This window comes from Etheostoma spectabile, chromosome 18, assembly GCF_008692095.1.
Source record: "Etheostoma spectabile isolate EspeVRDwgs_2016 chromosome 18, UIUC_Espe_1.0, whole genome shotgun sequence".
NCBI classification, from domain to species: Eukaryota; Metazoa; Chordata; class Actinopteri; order Perciformes; family Percidae; genus Etheostoma; species Etheostoma spectabile.
In genome coordinates, this window is record NC_045750.1 from 8018990 (window position 1) to 8034195 (window position 15206).

At 40.6% G+C, this 15206-nt stretch overlaps 1 protein-coding gene across 4 annotated transcripts in view; it reads left to right on the top strand.

Annotated features, from left to right (window-relative positions):
* The window catches only part of slc24a4b (solute carrier family 24 member 4b), a 36953-nt gene extending 27526 nt beyond the window's left edge, over nt 1-9427 (top strand). For 2 of the 4 annotated variants that reach the window (XM_032542951.1, XM_032542953.1), the window contains exons 11-17: nt 1999-2168; nt 2471-2606; nt 3264-3430; nt 3758-3872; nt 5375-5487; nt 5623-5688; nt 6181-9427. In XM_032542951.1, coding sequence (XP_032398842.1) covers nt 1999-2168; nt 2471-2606; nt 3264-3430; nt 3758-3872; nt 5375-5487; nt 5623-5688; nt 6181-6330 — 917 coding nt within the window. In that variant the 3' untranslated portion in view covers nt 6331-9427. Of the gene's footprint in view, nt 1-1998; nt 2169-2464; nt 2607-3263; nt 3431-3757; nt 3873-5374; nt 5488-5622; nt 5689-6180 lie in introns of all 4 variants that reach the window. The other 2 variants (XM_032542950.1, XM_032542952.1) reach the window with 1 other exon arrangement.
* Nucleotides 9428-15206: the final 5779 nt, after the last annotated feature.

Genomic DNA, 15206 nt, shown 5'->3' on the forward strand with positions numbered 1-15206 from the left:
CATAATGAAGCTCTTCTTTAATCTTCCTTCGGTAACGCAGTTTGATGTCAAGGGACTTTGTTGTCTTGGGTTTCAAACTTATTAAGAAAACTACTGGAAAAATTTGCCTTTTATAAATAACCTCTTCAATGTCATATTTGGGTGCGATTTCTTCATAGCCACTTCTTCCTTTACTGCCTTTTGACCTTTCAGAAGCATCAAATCAGTGACATTTAACCCCTCCAAGAGATTTAACACTTCCCACTTTGGCTGCATCCGTGTTAACATGCCTGTCTGTTTAGCCTTACTAAACTTATTCTTGCTTACTGTCAACAGTGTTGTGCTGCTGTGTGCCCAAACTTTGTGCTTGCATACTACTTTTCTTCTGCTGGTCTCTGGGGTGTAGACTCACTCACTCCTGAAGTGGTAATGAATTTCACAAGAGGAAATGTTTATGCCGGCTCTGTTTACAGTTAATTTATGTGCGTTTGCCCATGCATAATGAGTCAAATTAAGGCCGAGTTAAACTAATAAGTGTACTTTAGAACTTTTTTTTTATTCCCCATGCACTGCATCTTATAGTTAACTGTGGGTACAAAGCAAATGAGGAGTTAAAGGATGCAAAAAAACATAAGATTTTTTTAAATTTTTTTATTCAGCATTAATTGACTGAAGTAGACTGGCTGTGTGTTTTAATGTCAGACACCTGCATAATAGTTAGATTGTCAGCTCAAAGATGCCAGAGGTTACATCTTTCATGTCATTTTGAAATCAATCCTGGTTGACCCATAAATATTCTCTACTGGTCCGCACACTTCAAAGTTGCACCAGGCAATTTTGGGAAAGCTATTTTGAAGTTCAGTACCCGAAAATCCAGTGATGTTAGTAACCACACTTAATGGTAACTCAGCAGGTGTGTGTGTGTGTGTGTGTGTTGATGTTTTATACCTCGGGATATGAGGGAGGGAAGGGTTCCACGCAGGTGAGTCCATGGGGGAGGGGGGGGGGGGGGGGGGGGGGGGGGGGGGGGGGGGGGGGGGGGGGGAGGATTCCAAGGATTTGAAACTCTTTTCCTTAATGATATGAGGATAGAGTGAAGTCCTTAAGGGACCTTTTTTATATCAAATCATGTAGTAGTTAGTAGTATAGTGGTAGTAGTAGTAGATGATGATTATTAGTCCCATCGTAACTGAATGTAACTTTTCATGGCAGATCTGCAGTCTTATGCGTACATGTGCAGGTTTGTGTAGTCTTAACTACTGTTCAAATTGCAACTGTCCAGAAAAACCACGTATAACATTTCATATCGAGCAAATGATTAGTTTTTATCGGTTGAAACCATTCTTCTAGGTCTTTTTTGCTAACTAAACTACTTCACTACAAACCCATAAGATTAGCGTAAAATTGCATCATCACAAGGAGCTCCCCCATTAAAGGTTTAAGACATTTTGGAGATACAGGGTTTTTACGGGACAGTGACAACATGGTACATGCTTCAAGTCATCCTATTAAAACTGAAATTATCATTTTACAAGATGGAAGATACTGGAATTTAAATGGTCCAATCCTGCATATGAATCCTGGAAAGATTACCAAAAAACATACTTTGAAGAATCTTTTTCCTCATCTCTGAGGGAACAAGCAACATGAAGGCACAACATTTCTAGGTCACTTTAGATAAGAGGGAGTGGAGCGAAAGGAGGAATGATTTTTTGAGCTTTAGAAATCACTCCAACTTTTCAAGGTGTGTGTAAACACTGTTATGCTACAGGCTACAAAGTGGTACAAAAACATGTATAGTATCTCTCGATGGCTCTCTGGGTCTTAAGTTTTGCAATTTTTCAAGAACAGTTTTCTGTTAGTAAGGTATAAAGGACATGCACTTGAATGAAACCAATAAAATGAATAGAAATGAATGAAACAGCTCTGTCTGTGTTCAGGTCTGATAGATTGATGCACTTTATTCATTCAATAACTAGTTTTACTTTTATGTCTGTACCATATCCCTCCGCTCCTCAGTCAAGCCCACCAAGGCTTACAGCCGTGGATCAGTGGTGATGGTGGACGAGATCATGAACGACAGCCCTTCTAAGTTCAGGTTTCCAGAAGCTGGCCTCCGTATCATGGTCACCAGCCATTTTGGACCCAAGACCCGTCTGCGCATGGCCAGTCGCCTCATCATCACAGAGGTACAGCGGGGCGTTTTTGCCCCAGTAGTACGATTCAGCCGCTATTGCTTAATGTAAAGAGTTTCTTTTGAGGGTATGCTATTTTTCAGCTTTTGTTGTATCTGAACTTTGTTCCAAAGACCCTTTTTAATTCGCCCAAGGGTCTCCTTATCTCACTCCCACTGTGTACATGCATTTGTGTTTTTCATTTATGACCACAGAAATAAAAAATGCATTAAATATTGCGGTAGCGCAGCAGGCGGTGTAGCAGCGTGTCTGCTCATGTGCTCTTAGACTTAGTTTCTTTTTTCTGAAAGCGCCAGAAGTTGGTCCAAGCTGCCAATGGAGTGGAGACACAAGTGATTGACGGGAAGGTAGAAATCGAGAATGGAAATGTACCAGAGGACAAACCCACCGAGGCGCCGGAAAACGATACAATCTCACCGTTTCATGTTCCAAGTATGTGATTCATTTATTTACTCAATGACCATGTGTAATTTAGCAGACATGGATGGATTCTTTAGGGGGTAAAAAGGATATAGGAATGATGAGTTTTTCTGTATATCCTTCGAAATGTCACACATTTATACATCTATATTATGTCCTTTTTCGTACTGTTTTTTTTTTTTTCTTTTTTAAATAAGCAAGCATACATTTCTGCTTCAATAGATATCAATGTCAACAATCAAATTAATCAGTGGCTTCATAAAAAAATAAGAGTGTTTGTTTGGCACTTAAAAAGACAGATTACTGTAAGTCTGCTTAGAAAACCTTAGCAATCCAGTCAGTGGAAAGAATAGGTTTCCATAATCGATAAGTGGGAAACAAGATTTGATATACTTTTTTTTTTTTTTTTTTTTTTTTTTTTAAATTGAGGTTTGAGGGAAATGTGGTCTGAACACTGCTGCTGACATTAGAAAGAGGCTACAGTCATTGTGATCATAACATTTGACAGTCAAAATTACAACGTAGTGTGTATTGGAAAAATCCACATCTGGAAACCTTTTTTGAAGATGATAGCCTTTTGTTATTAGAGCAACAAAAATCTTTCTTTCAACATAAAAAGCAAGATGCTAATATCTTGTGCTAATTGCACGTGCTGTATTCCTGCTGCAGAGGGAATTGGAAGCAAGTTGAAGTGGCTGATATCGTGGCCTCTGCTGCTGTTGCTGTTTGTTACTGTCCCGAACTGTGCCCAGCCTCGCTGGGAGAAATTCTTCATGGCCTCCTTCATCCTCTCCACTATCTGGATTGCAGTCTTCTCCTACTTTATGGTCTGGATGGTGAGTGTAATGTTTGTGTGGAAGGCAGGGCGTGAGGCATTTGCTCCCTTGTATTGCTCTCTAAATTGAATGCTTGTTAATTAAAAACGAACTGGCACAGGTGCAAGGGACCTGGATTCACCTAATGTAGCGTTGCTGTCAAATTAGTTCCATCATTGTGTAATCTGATTGTCACTGACGACGTGGTGGATGTAACGGCATTAGATGCAGTGTTTGACATTTGCAACAAAGTAAGGGAGCATTAACAATGGCCATTTGGTTCACATGCTTTTTTCTCATACAGAGAATGCTTGCTTTGAGCCCTGACTCTCATTACGTTTCTCCCAGGTGACTGTAATCGGGTTCACTCTGGGAATCCCAGATGTCATCATGGGCATCACTTTCCTGGCAGCAGGCACCAGCGTCCCAGACTGCATAGCCAGTCTAATTGTGGCTCGGCAAGGTATAGCTTTCCGTCACAACCATTTTTAGATTGATTTATTATACACTGGACAGCCAGACGTTGTTCTATGGTACTCATTTTATATCCAGTCCACCAGGATGCATTCTGGGAGTATTTTTTTTTTTTTTTTTTTTATTTTTTTTTTTTTAAAGTGCGTAGACAGAAATTAGAGAAATCACAATCAATCAATCACATCAATTTATTTCTAGAGCACATTTAAAAACAACCTGGTTGACCAAAGTGCTGTACATAGAACTGGAACAATAAATAGACAGAATACAACACCAGACAAATACAACATACAGTTCTCATGCTGTATTAAAAGCCAGGGAATAAAAATGTGTTTTAAGTCGCGATTTAAAAACCGGAAGGCTGGGGGCCAGTTGACATGTAGAGGCAGCTCATTCCAAAGTCTTGGGGCTGCGGCTGAGAAGCCCGATCCCCTACTCTTCAGCGTGTTTTAGGGGCAACAAGAAGAGACTGGTTTGCAGACCTTAAAGATCTTGAAGGAGCATGTGGCTTCAACAGATCAGTTATGTAGACTGGAGCTAGTCCATGGAGGGCTTTAAAAACAAACAATAAAATCTTAAAATCAATCCTAAAAGTAACTGGGAGCCAGTGGAGAGAGGCAAGGACAGGGGTGATGTGATCTCGCTTACGAGTTCCAGTAAGGAGACGAGCGGCAGCGTTTGAACCAGCTGTAGTCGAGAGAGGGAGGCCTGGCTAACTCCTACATACAGAGCATTACAATAGTCAAGGCGTGTTGTAATAAAAGCATGTATAACCCTCTCAAAGTCTGTGAAGGATAAAAAGGCCTTAAGCTTGGTAAGAAGCCTCAGTTGAAAGAAACTTGCTTTCACAACAGAATTGATCTGCTTCTCCATTTTAAAATCACAATCCATTTTTACACCCAGGTTTGTTACAACAGACTTAACATAGGGTTGAAAAATGCCCACGTCTATTTGTGACACATCAGAGGCCCCACTGGGTCTAAAAACCATAACCTCAGTTTTACTCTCGTTAAAGTTTAAAAAATGTAAAGCCATCCAGGCTTTAATATCATTAAAACAGTCAACTAATCTTGCTAAAGAACTACCATCATTTCTTTTGATGGGCAGGTAGATTTGCGAATCATCTGCATAAAGATGGAAGCTGATGTTGTGTCTTTTTAAGATACACCCAAAGAAATGTATCTAATCTCAATAGGCATTGTAAGCAATGTAAATTCAGTTGAAGTTAATATGCAGCTTTAATTGAACAAGTAGGAATTCAGCTCAGAAACGAGATTTGTGTCGAGTTGTTTAAAGATGTGTATATTGGTGTAGCCCTGCGTCACCACCTGCAGCTGAATAAGGTTAGGACCCTTGTAAATATGTGAATTTACAGAACAGCAAAACCTTCAGTTGGCGATGAAAAAGTTTATCTGACCTAAAGGTCTCGATGAAAAATGTTCATAATGTCAAAGTTGCTTTCTCAATAACCTCCTTTTGGTTTTGATGCAGGTTTGGGAGACATGGCGGTGTCCAACACTATTGGCAGTAATGTGTTTGATATTCTCGTGGGACTTGGCGTTCCCTGGGCGATACAGACCATGTGTGTGAGCTATGGATCAGAGGTAAGGAGCTTGTTGTTTACTTTACAAGAACTCAGACCTTGTCGTGCTAGTGTGTAAAACAACCAAAAACCTCCTGATGTTGAACGAAAATGTCAAAGTGCTGCAGGTGAATAGTTGATGTGTTGATTGTTGCAGGTGATGATTAACAGTCGGGGCCTGGTGTACTCTGTGGTGCTGCTGCTGGGCTCTGTGGCCCTTACGGTAAGCAATAGCTAATGTTATTACTCTACACTGGTCAAATGTGTTGATCACTCCGAGGTGTGTTGTGTGTGTGTGTGTGTGTGTGTGTGTGGTGTGTGTGTGTGTGTGTGTGTGTGGTGTGTGTGTGTGTGTGTGTGGTGTGTGTGTGTGTGGTGTGTGTGTGTGGTGTGTGGTGGTGGTGTGTGTGTGTGTGTGTGTGTGTGTGTGTGGTGTGTGTGTGGTGTGTGTGTGTGTGTGTGTGGTGTGTGTGTGTGTGTGTGTGTGTGGTGTGTGTGTGTGTGGTGTGTGTGTGTGTGTGTGTGGTGTGTGTGTGTGTGTGTGTGTGTGTGTGTGTGGTGTGGTGGTGTGTGTGTGTGTGTGTGATAATCATCCCTTTTTGGCTAACCTAACTTGCTATGTAATAATGACTGAGCCAATCGGTTCATCAAAAATGTTCAAATCAGTGTTATGAATGATACTCTGGTAATGCAAGTAATTTGGTGTTGTGTGCAGGTGCTGGGGATCCACCTGAATAAATGGAGGCTGGACGTGAAGCTGGGCGTGTACGTCTTGGTGTTGTACGCGATCTTCCTCTGCTTTTCCGTCATGATTGAATACAACGTCTTCACCTTCGTCAACCTGCCGATGTGCATGGAGGAGTAGAGCACAGCAGCATGGCTCGGATACCAAAACCTCAACGCTCCAATAGCAACCCCAAAACTGATCTTTTTTTTTTTTTTTTTCTTCTCTTCAATAACACTGGACCTATCTGCAGACTTTTTTTTTTTTTCTTCTCTCTTGCGCTCTTTCTTGTAATCCTTTTAGTACCAAATGAGTTTAATTTCCTCAAGAGGCAGTACACGCCGTAAGAGTGGACTCCATTCTGTCTCTGATTTGTCCTCTTGTCACACAGTGCCGGTCCTAAATTCCAATTATTTCGGGCATTGCCTGTTATTGCAGTAAAGTCTTTAGTTCCTCTGTGCGCCTGTTAACTTTCTACCCATCTAGCATGCCTTTTTAGATGTCGGGGATCTCCAAAATCATAAGTGCCCCTGTTGATAGTTGGTGTGTATTTTCACTGTTTTCACATTGTAGATTTCCACACATCATTTCCAAAGCCTTTCCACAAACCAAACCAGTGTCTGGAAGAAGAAGAAAAAAATCCTTTGATTCCAACCAAAACCCCCACATAGAGATAACTCTCCTTGAACTTCTTCCTAAAATAATTACAGTTACCAACACCCAAAGATAATAAGTGCACTCCTTTTTCCCCTCTCGACACCATGGAGGAGGGCCTTGTCCTTGGCAGCTCCCCTCCTCCAACCTGGACCGACTCCCCTGGCATGGCCTTTGGCATCATGGAGCAGATACTGTTAGCACTTCACTTCAGTCACCCTACGCAACAATTCTCAACCCTTATCTGCTTGATCAAATCTGCTTTTTTTTCTTAAAAAAGACATTTTTGTCAGGACACTTTGTGTCAAGATGTATTACAGTCCAGATCAGATGACTGTGAGGGTGTTATGCATATGCAACACTGCACAATGTAAACTTGTAAACACTTTTTTTGTTTTTGTATTTATTTTTTCAAACCAAGGTTTTGTCCAGTATGAAATACGGAGGAGCGCTTGTTGCAAATATAGGACATTGCCTGTTTTTCACTGAAACCAATTGCACATGGAAATGCTTTTTTTGCTTTGTGCTGGAAGGAGATTTGACCACTCAGAGGTATCTGGCTGGTGCTGGCTACCCCACTCCAGCATTATGTTCATTCAGCGATGGTCAGTCCACTTTTCCTTCTGCACAACTTCAGAAAAAAAACCTGGCTCCCGATCTGTGCAATGCATTGGATTTTTGTCATCAGGTGACTTGTTGTCATCTTGAGACAGCAGCAGCATGGAGGTCGTCTTAAAGAAAATTCAACCAGACGGTTCTCAACACTGACTGTCTGCTATAACAATCTCTGGCCAGTAGAGGGTACCGCAGCCCCTCTACCCAGGGCGGGGTTGCCAACCACAGCCGATGGTTATCAGGGATACTCGGATATGAACAACTTCAGGAGATGGTGATGGTCTCTTGATTTTGAGTTACATGTAGATATTGCACTTTAACAGCCGTCCTCTCATTCTGAATCAACTAGTGCTTCCGTATGTGTGTGCGTGTGTGTGTGTGTGTGTGCGCGTGTGTGTATGTGTCCCACATTGGGCTTTCAACTCTCCACAGACTGGAAACTCTTACCATGAGCACATCCGCCTCTGTCTGCAGTGCATGCTGGGACATTAAATGCAGCTCCTCCACAGCACAGCAAAAAGGCTGAGGGCTTCAGGGCGTCTCCATGGACACCGCCCGACCCACTTTACAAAAATCGGCAGCTACGAGCAGCACTGCAATCCAGACATTTTGACATCATGCAAAAATGCCCGTGAAGAGTCCGTAAGTGAGGTGCAGAGACTAAAAAGCGTGTGCGTAGTGTTTAAAGTGTTGAAAATATTCCTTTTGCCAGTCGGTTGGCAGCAGGCACTTGTATATGCAATCTCAATCTTAAGAGTTCTATGTGAGAAGAAGGTCCCTGCAAGGTTGCCATATAAAGACGGGGGATCCCGTGGAGATGTGACGTTGGTTTGTTTAGTACTTGATGTGTGAGCTCACAGGTGTGTTTGTGACAGCCAATAAACTGAGCCCAAAGGATGGTTCTGAAACTGTGGCTTTGAGGGAAGTCTTACACTCTCTCCTCCCCTTTTTCCTCTTTCTGCACTCAAGTTCCCTCTTACACAAGGGCATTAACTCCCCACCAACCTGAGCAGAGAGGCAGCAGGGACTGCATGGATGGATGGATGGTTGTCCTTCGTCGTCCTGGGACGTCACTTTTTAAGAACCTGGATAAGAGCAGACTTTAAATAGAAAAAATATATAAAAAAGTCAGGACATGCTGCTACTCTATTAGGGTTCAAATGGTTTTGTTTACTGGACAGAAGTGACCACACAGGGCCTACAGACTTCTCTTCACACCCACTAACTGCTTGCACACCGCCCTTTCTCCCCCTCGACCCTTTCTGCGGGTCTCCTGTCTGCGTTGATTCAGAATGTGCAGTGTTATAGGTGTTTTTTTTGTTTTGTTTTTTTCTCTCAAATTTTTGTTGCTCTGTGTGGTCATGTCCCGGTTGCTAGCTTTGAGTGGTAACACCCACAGCTGGGGAAAAAACTGCTCCTTTTTTTTGTCCTCATCTTGCCACGCGGCGTACGTTCTCACTGGCTGTTTAACTCGCAATCTTTGTTACCAAGTCACTTTTTTTAAAGAGGGAAAAAATTAGAGTAGAATTCCGATGCCATACTTGTCGTAGCTCTGCAAAAATCCAGATTGTACGGAAACCCTGTGTACAAATTAAGCGCACACACTTTAGAACCCACATGTTAGAAATGGCAAATGAACACAAGAGAGGACCAGTATGTATTTCTTGATTGGATGCGACCTGATGCACTGTGAGCTCAATGTGACGTGGGAGTTGTCTGTCAAGAATAATTGATTAAAAAAAATATATTTAATGTATAGTAATTATAAAACATAACTGAGGACATCTATATAACTTATATGAATGTATTGTCTTGCTATAGGCCTACTGGACATATCCAATCAATGCATTTTACTGTAAAGCAATAATGTGAAGAAAAAAAATAAAATGGCAAATAATTCCTGTACATTTGTCTCATAAGTTCTTGGATTGTTTGTGAAACAAATTAAATGAAGCCATTTGTACATGTATCTGCCACTTGTACTGTTGTTTTTCACAGCATGTACCTAAGTTTGAAAAAATGTAAAGGGCCTTTAGACGCTACCCCATGTTTTGGACAAAATCAATGGTGGAAGTATTTGATGCTACTTATATTTTCTCTAAAATGTACTTTGTTGTTCCACTAAGTGTATTTCCACAGCTGAAGTCCATGTTACTTCTCAGATTAAGATTTTACATGATTGTTCTGCAGAATGACTATACTTTTGATATTTAAAATTGATTTTGCTGATGGTACTTAATACTGCACTTTTACATGGAAGGTGTTTTCCAGCAATTTGGCAATGCACTTCTATTAGGGGGCTTGACAGGAAAAATAACACGCCTGGATAGTCTGACTTTTAGGCCCTATAGTCCAAAAACACTCACTCCTACATTTCCCATGATGCAACTTTGTAACTTCAAACTTTGGAAAGCTCCCTTCAGAGCCATAGAAGACCCTTTTACAATTGTTTGGATAGGCTGTGAAATACTCTACATGACTGATAAACTGAACTACAGTAATTACTTGGCTCCTTTCACGAAGCCCAATAGCACTTTACATAATGACTGTGGCTAAGCTAAGGGAGGTTGTAGGCTGTGGTGAACAGGTGGTGTTTCAGGAGTTTTTATTAAATGTCCAGGGATGTAGTATTTTGGATTTCTGCATGGAGGGTGTTCCAGAGGGATGGAGCTGCAACACTAAAGGCTCTGTCTCCGAAGGAATAGAGTCTGGTTTTGGAAATGGAGAGCAGGCCAGCGTCTGAGGACCGCAGGTTTCCATTTGGAGTGTATGGGTGGAGGAGGTTGGAGAGGTAGATACTATACATGGGGGGTAGAAAGCAAAGCAATACCAGGATTTGAAGTAGACTGAGACCTCTCCCTGTAGCTCTCCCTTTCCCCTTTTTGTTGCACGGCATAGGCATTTGCAGAACGGCCAATAGGAATTCTCTTTGTGAAATGACCTGTGATTGGCCAAAGCATTAATTTACGTGCTAGATTTACTAAAGACTGAAAATGGAGCCAAGAAGGGGTACAGTCTATTTTTCTCTCATACCACACTTCCAAAGTTATATACAGTAGAATAATTATCTTCCAACAATATCTTGTACTAAAATGGTCTTTTCTGTAATTATTGTAAGATTCAATTAACAGTTACAACACTTGAGGACATCTTTAGACTTGCTGACTCAAAAGATTCCCCCCCCCCCCCTTAAACCAGAAGCCAAATTGCATGGTGCAGTTTTCCCAGTTTTGATATGAGCAGTTTCAGATAATATTTCTTAGTGAAATTACCCTTAAGGTAAAGTTAACCAGTTTGTTGTACTTTCTCAGCTATTCTGTTGCAGCAGCAGAGATTAAAGCGCTTTTCAACAGAAGTAGTTCATGTCCCCTCAAAATCTCTCTAATACATTCTGGCCATACTCTGGTTGATTGCATCCTTTCTTTTTTCGTTCTGTTGGCCATGCTTTTCTTTCAAAAATGTACAGATTTTTAATTAAAGTTCTTCCAATCAATCAGCTGTGGATACATTCACACTTAATCAACGCTCAAAGTACAGTAATATCATGCAAAGATCATTTTTCATTTTTGTAATAAGTTTGATATTAGATAACAAATCATCTGCTTTTAGTTTTAAGCATCCCTGAGTCCCACTTGTGATTTAGACTTTGCTGCAACAGCTTGTATAGTTCCCTGAGTGAATGGTGAATAATGATGTATCGGTCCTTACTGCGAACTTATCTTGTGCGATAATCAAGATCAAGAGCTCTGCACCCAGACGTGGTGATTGCAAACAATTTGTTATTTATAGTGACGGCTGGGAACATGTGAAGAGTCCATTGATGGTAAAATTTATGTTTTGATTGCATCTTGCCTCCATCAATCTGGATTCTTAGCTGTTAGCACCAGTAGGGGGCAATGTTGTAACGGGATTTATGTCCCAGTGTCACAGACCAACTTTGTCACAGCTCAGTGTGAAATGTAAATGGAGCTCCTTTACCCAAGTGAATAAGACTCTGCCAGTGTGATATAAAGTTTCAAATATCAAACTGTGACTTTATCCAAACCATGACTGGAATAAATGCTTTCTATGAGATATCCTGCACAGAAAACATACTGGACATAATTAGTTAATGATGGATGTCCATATTATTCATCGGCCAGCAGACTGGCAGCCATCTGGTGAGCCCAGCATTGACCGTGCATGCTGCTGGTGCCTCTCCCTAATGAGACACCCTTTTGGCTACCGTTCTGCAGTTAACAAGCTTCTCTGTCAGCCGTGATCTTGTGCACTGGTGAGTTCCCTCTCTGCCCCCTAACAAGTCTGTTTGGGCAGCTACTGTGGGTCTCCTGTGAACGCCGGCTTAGCTCCACTCTACCATTTGTTGTGCCACAGTTAGAGACAACGCCCGCTCATCCTGGCCTCCACATATACAACACTGTAATCTTGCTTTGGAAAGTTGTTTATCTGTTCACCCACCACCCCCGCAGTTACAGGGGACATTTTCTTTCCTTGTTTGAGCCTTGCCAGTATTTTTTGACTCCACTCTGCAGTTTGATAAATTGCTGTTCTGTTTTGATGGATTGGGAACAAACTGGGCTCCTGCTTGCTGCAGTCTCTCATAAGGGAATCCCGTGCTGCTGAACACAACGGGTTGTGGGTCGCCCCTGTTTTCTTTAATACTGGTTCGTTTGGCTTTCTCTGTAGCGTACTAACATTAGCTGGGGAACTCTGACTGAACATCTTTGTTGAGTTACTTCAACCAAATAACAGAGCAAGGATGTTCTCATTTACCTCTTGTGGTGTTTATTCAAGCAGATAGTTTTGGTTTTGAGATATTATCTCATGTGTTTCTACCTTCCATTATTCAATGGAAGTGAATTTTTTTTTCTTGTGGTGCTCACAATCACAACTATGAAAAAAAAAATCTTAAAAAAAATTCAACAGCAACATCTCTCTCCAGAAATAATGTACTGCTTACGCAAGATAATCCACAGACCTTGCTGTGAATGCATTCACCTGAACTACTTTTTACCAAAAAAAATATTATTTCTGGTGACCTGTAACACTCAAAGGTCTCTTGGGTTTGTGTGAAATAGTGTTAGTAAAATCAGTGGTCCAATGCTTTTTAGCTTGGAGCCACTTAAAAATGAAGCTTTGGTTTTCTTGTCAACTCTTGTCACAAAGTGCAAATGTCACTGGGCAGTGGATAGTTCAACCAAAGAAGGAGTTTGCTTGCTCAGATTGTTTATTTTGAACGTGTTTTAGGTGCATATAGATGTTCAATAATTCACAAACAAAAACATTGACTATAAAAAAAAAACATTTCTTACTTTCTAGACAAAATGAGCTATTCACATGACACATTCTTAGCATTGTGACAGTAGATTGTGGGGCTGGATTTTTAGTAATTTGTATTACCGTGATACAAATGTCAAAGGAATGTTGTAGAGAACCCAAAGGTAAGTTACATTAATTTCTCTTTTAAGATTGTTGTGAGCTAATCCTTTGGATCAGGATGCTTTTCAAAGTACTGTACAGCATTTAAAGCAAAACATTTCGACATAGCATGTAAACAACATTTTTCAATACAATTTGGTGAATTGTACCGTCAACACTGATCTTATCATGCTGCTTCTTTTCATTGGTTTTCTTGGCATTGACACCCAGGTTCTCCATTTGGACCTGTGTTCCACCTGGCTTTTTGTTCAGCAGTCAAACATCCACTGGCTGAGTCCATTTAAAGTCAGTTAGCAGTCCAAAATCCTCCAGTGGTAGGCTACATTGCTACCGCGCACCACTATGTGACCTTTCCCTGGTATTTAAACCGTCTGCAGACTTTATAACTAGATCAAATTCAAATAAACTGAATAATGAGGAGGACAGTGACATTATCAGATAACCTGTGGTCACTGGATGTTTTGGGTCTTTTTTTTTTTTAAGCAGCCAATAATGAAGGCAGTTCTAAAATGGCACAGAAATCAAGTCATAAAGTCAGAGGACAGTCAGCTGTTTTCACAACTAACAGCAGGACTTTTACCACGATGCACACTCAGCTTTCATTTATGTGTATCTGTTTATGGCAGCCTCCACAATCTGTTCCCTTGTGCATCGTGGTTCAGTAATGAATCCATTCTGCACACGCTGTAGCCTGTAACAATTTATGCCGGTAACAGAACACCTTATCTACGAATGTATGAATATTAAGTCAGCCTTGGTGAAGGTAAACTACAGCTGTAGCTTACCTTCACTAGGACTGGAGACTGATTGATTTGATTACAACATCTGGAAAATCTAATGTTGAGTGCGCTGGGACCTTTAATCAAGGTTATGGTTAGGATGTGTCTGCCATAGATCGCTGAGCGCTGTGGATTTTTGCTAATCCACCGACAGCCATTATTATGAGAACACATTAGTGCTGGACAGAGTCCAAGGTTTGTATTTCTTGTAGCCTAAAATATAGATTCACACATAAATCTAATTTTATATTAAAACAATTTATTATCCATCGTTAAAATAGGATGATACTCCTCCTATTAGTGAATAACATTTTGTCAAATATCTTAAATGATTAAATATTAAATCAATAGCCTATTTTCAATTGTGTGGTTTCTTTCTGTATAATCTGTGTTTAATTTAATTAAGGTGATTATTTACATTTTCTAATTTTATTTGTTTTTCTTTAAACATGTTTAATCTCTCTAGTGCTTTTTTCTTACACATTTGTATTTTTTTTCATGTGATGCCTATTTTGATACTTTTCTAAGTCTATGTATTGCGACCATAGACCGTTAATATTAACCCAATAATATACGGTCTATGATTGCGACACCATTTTTCCTTTTTTCTATTTTGCACCTGAATGGTACTTGATTTAAGCTTCATTAATTATTATGTTTGCCACTAGGGGGCAGCGCAACAACCTGGAAATGCATCGTCGACTTATCGTTATATGAAGTTGGTGCAAACATTTAATGTTACACACCGAGCAGCTATGAAGAGTTTTGTTTCTGGCCACCTGACTAATGTAAGTCCAATCTTTAATTTAGCTCTGTTATTTTTCCGCTAAATAATGAGGAAAATATCTGGCTTTTCTTACTTAGAGTTAAATGAGAATATCATACAACTTTCTTGTCTGTGAGTTAAGGAAAGCGGAAGGAGCCAGCCGACTATTAGCCTACCTTTAGCTAGTAGGCTATAGCATAAAGAAGGAAAGCTAGCTCTCTCCAAGGTTCAGAAATACACCTCCCAGCATGTCTTAAGCGTATAACGTTGGTTTACAAGGCGTATCTTGTTGAAAAAAATCCACACACCAATGTAAAAACAACACGTAGTATAATGTGAAATGACCCACCGTAAATATAATGAGAAGAGTAAGCCCCTGCTCTCACACACAGGTGTTTTAAATTAGTCTGGCTGATTACACCGTTCAGGTTTAAATGGATGAAGCTACAGTGCACAGTTAACATGTCACCAAACTCCATGTATGTGTGAACCAGTTTGTGTCTACCTCAGCGTTAAAGTACAACCGAAAGGATTATTATTGTTACACAAAGAAATTGTGAATAAGTCTGTAAATCTGCTGGCCTAACTGTGGAACTCACCTCAGAAACATCGAGTTTTCTTTAGTAGCAGAGTAATCCAGTGGTTTTCTGTACATCCATGGGAACATTTGCATTCAGAAACAGCTAAAGGCTAATTTGACATACTTTCAAATGGGGCTTGGTTGCCAAAATGTAAACAAATATGGGAGAAATAATTGCGGGGCT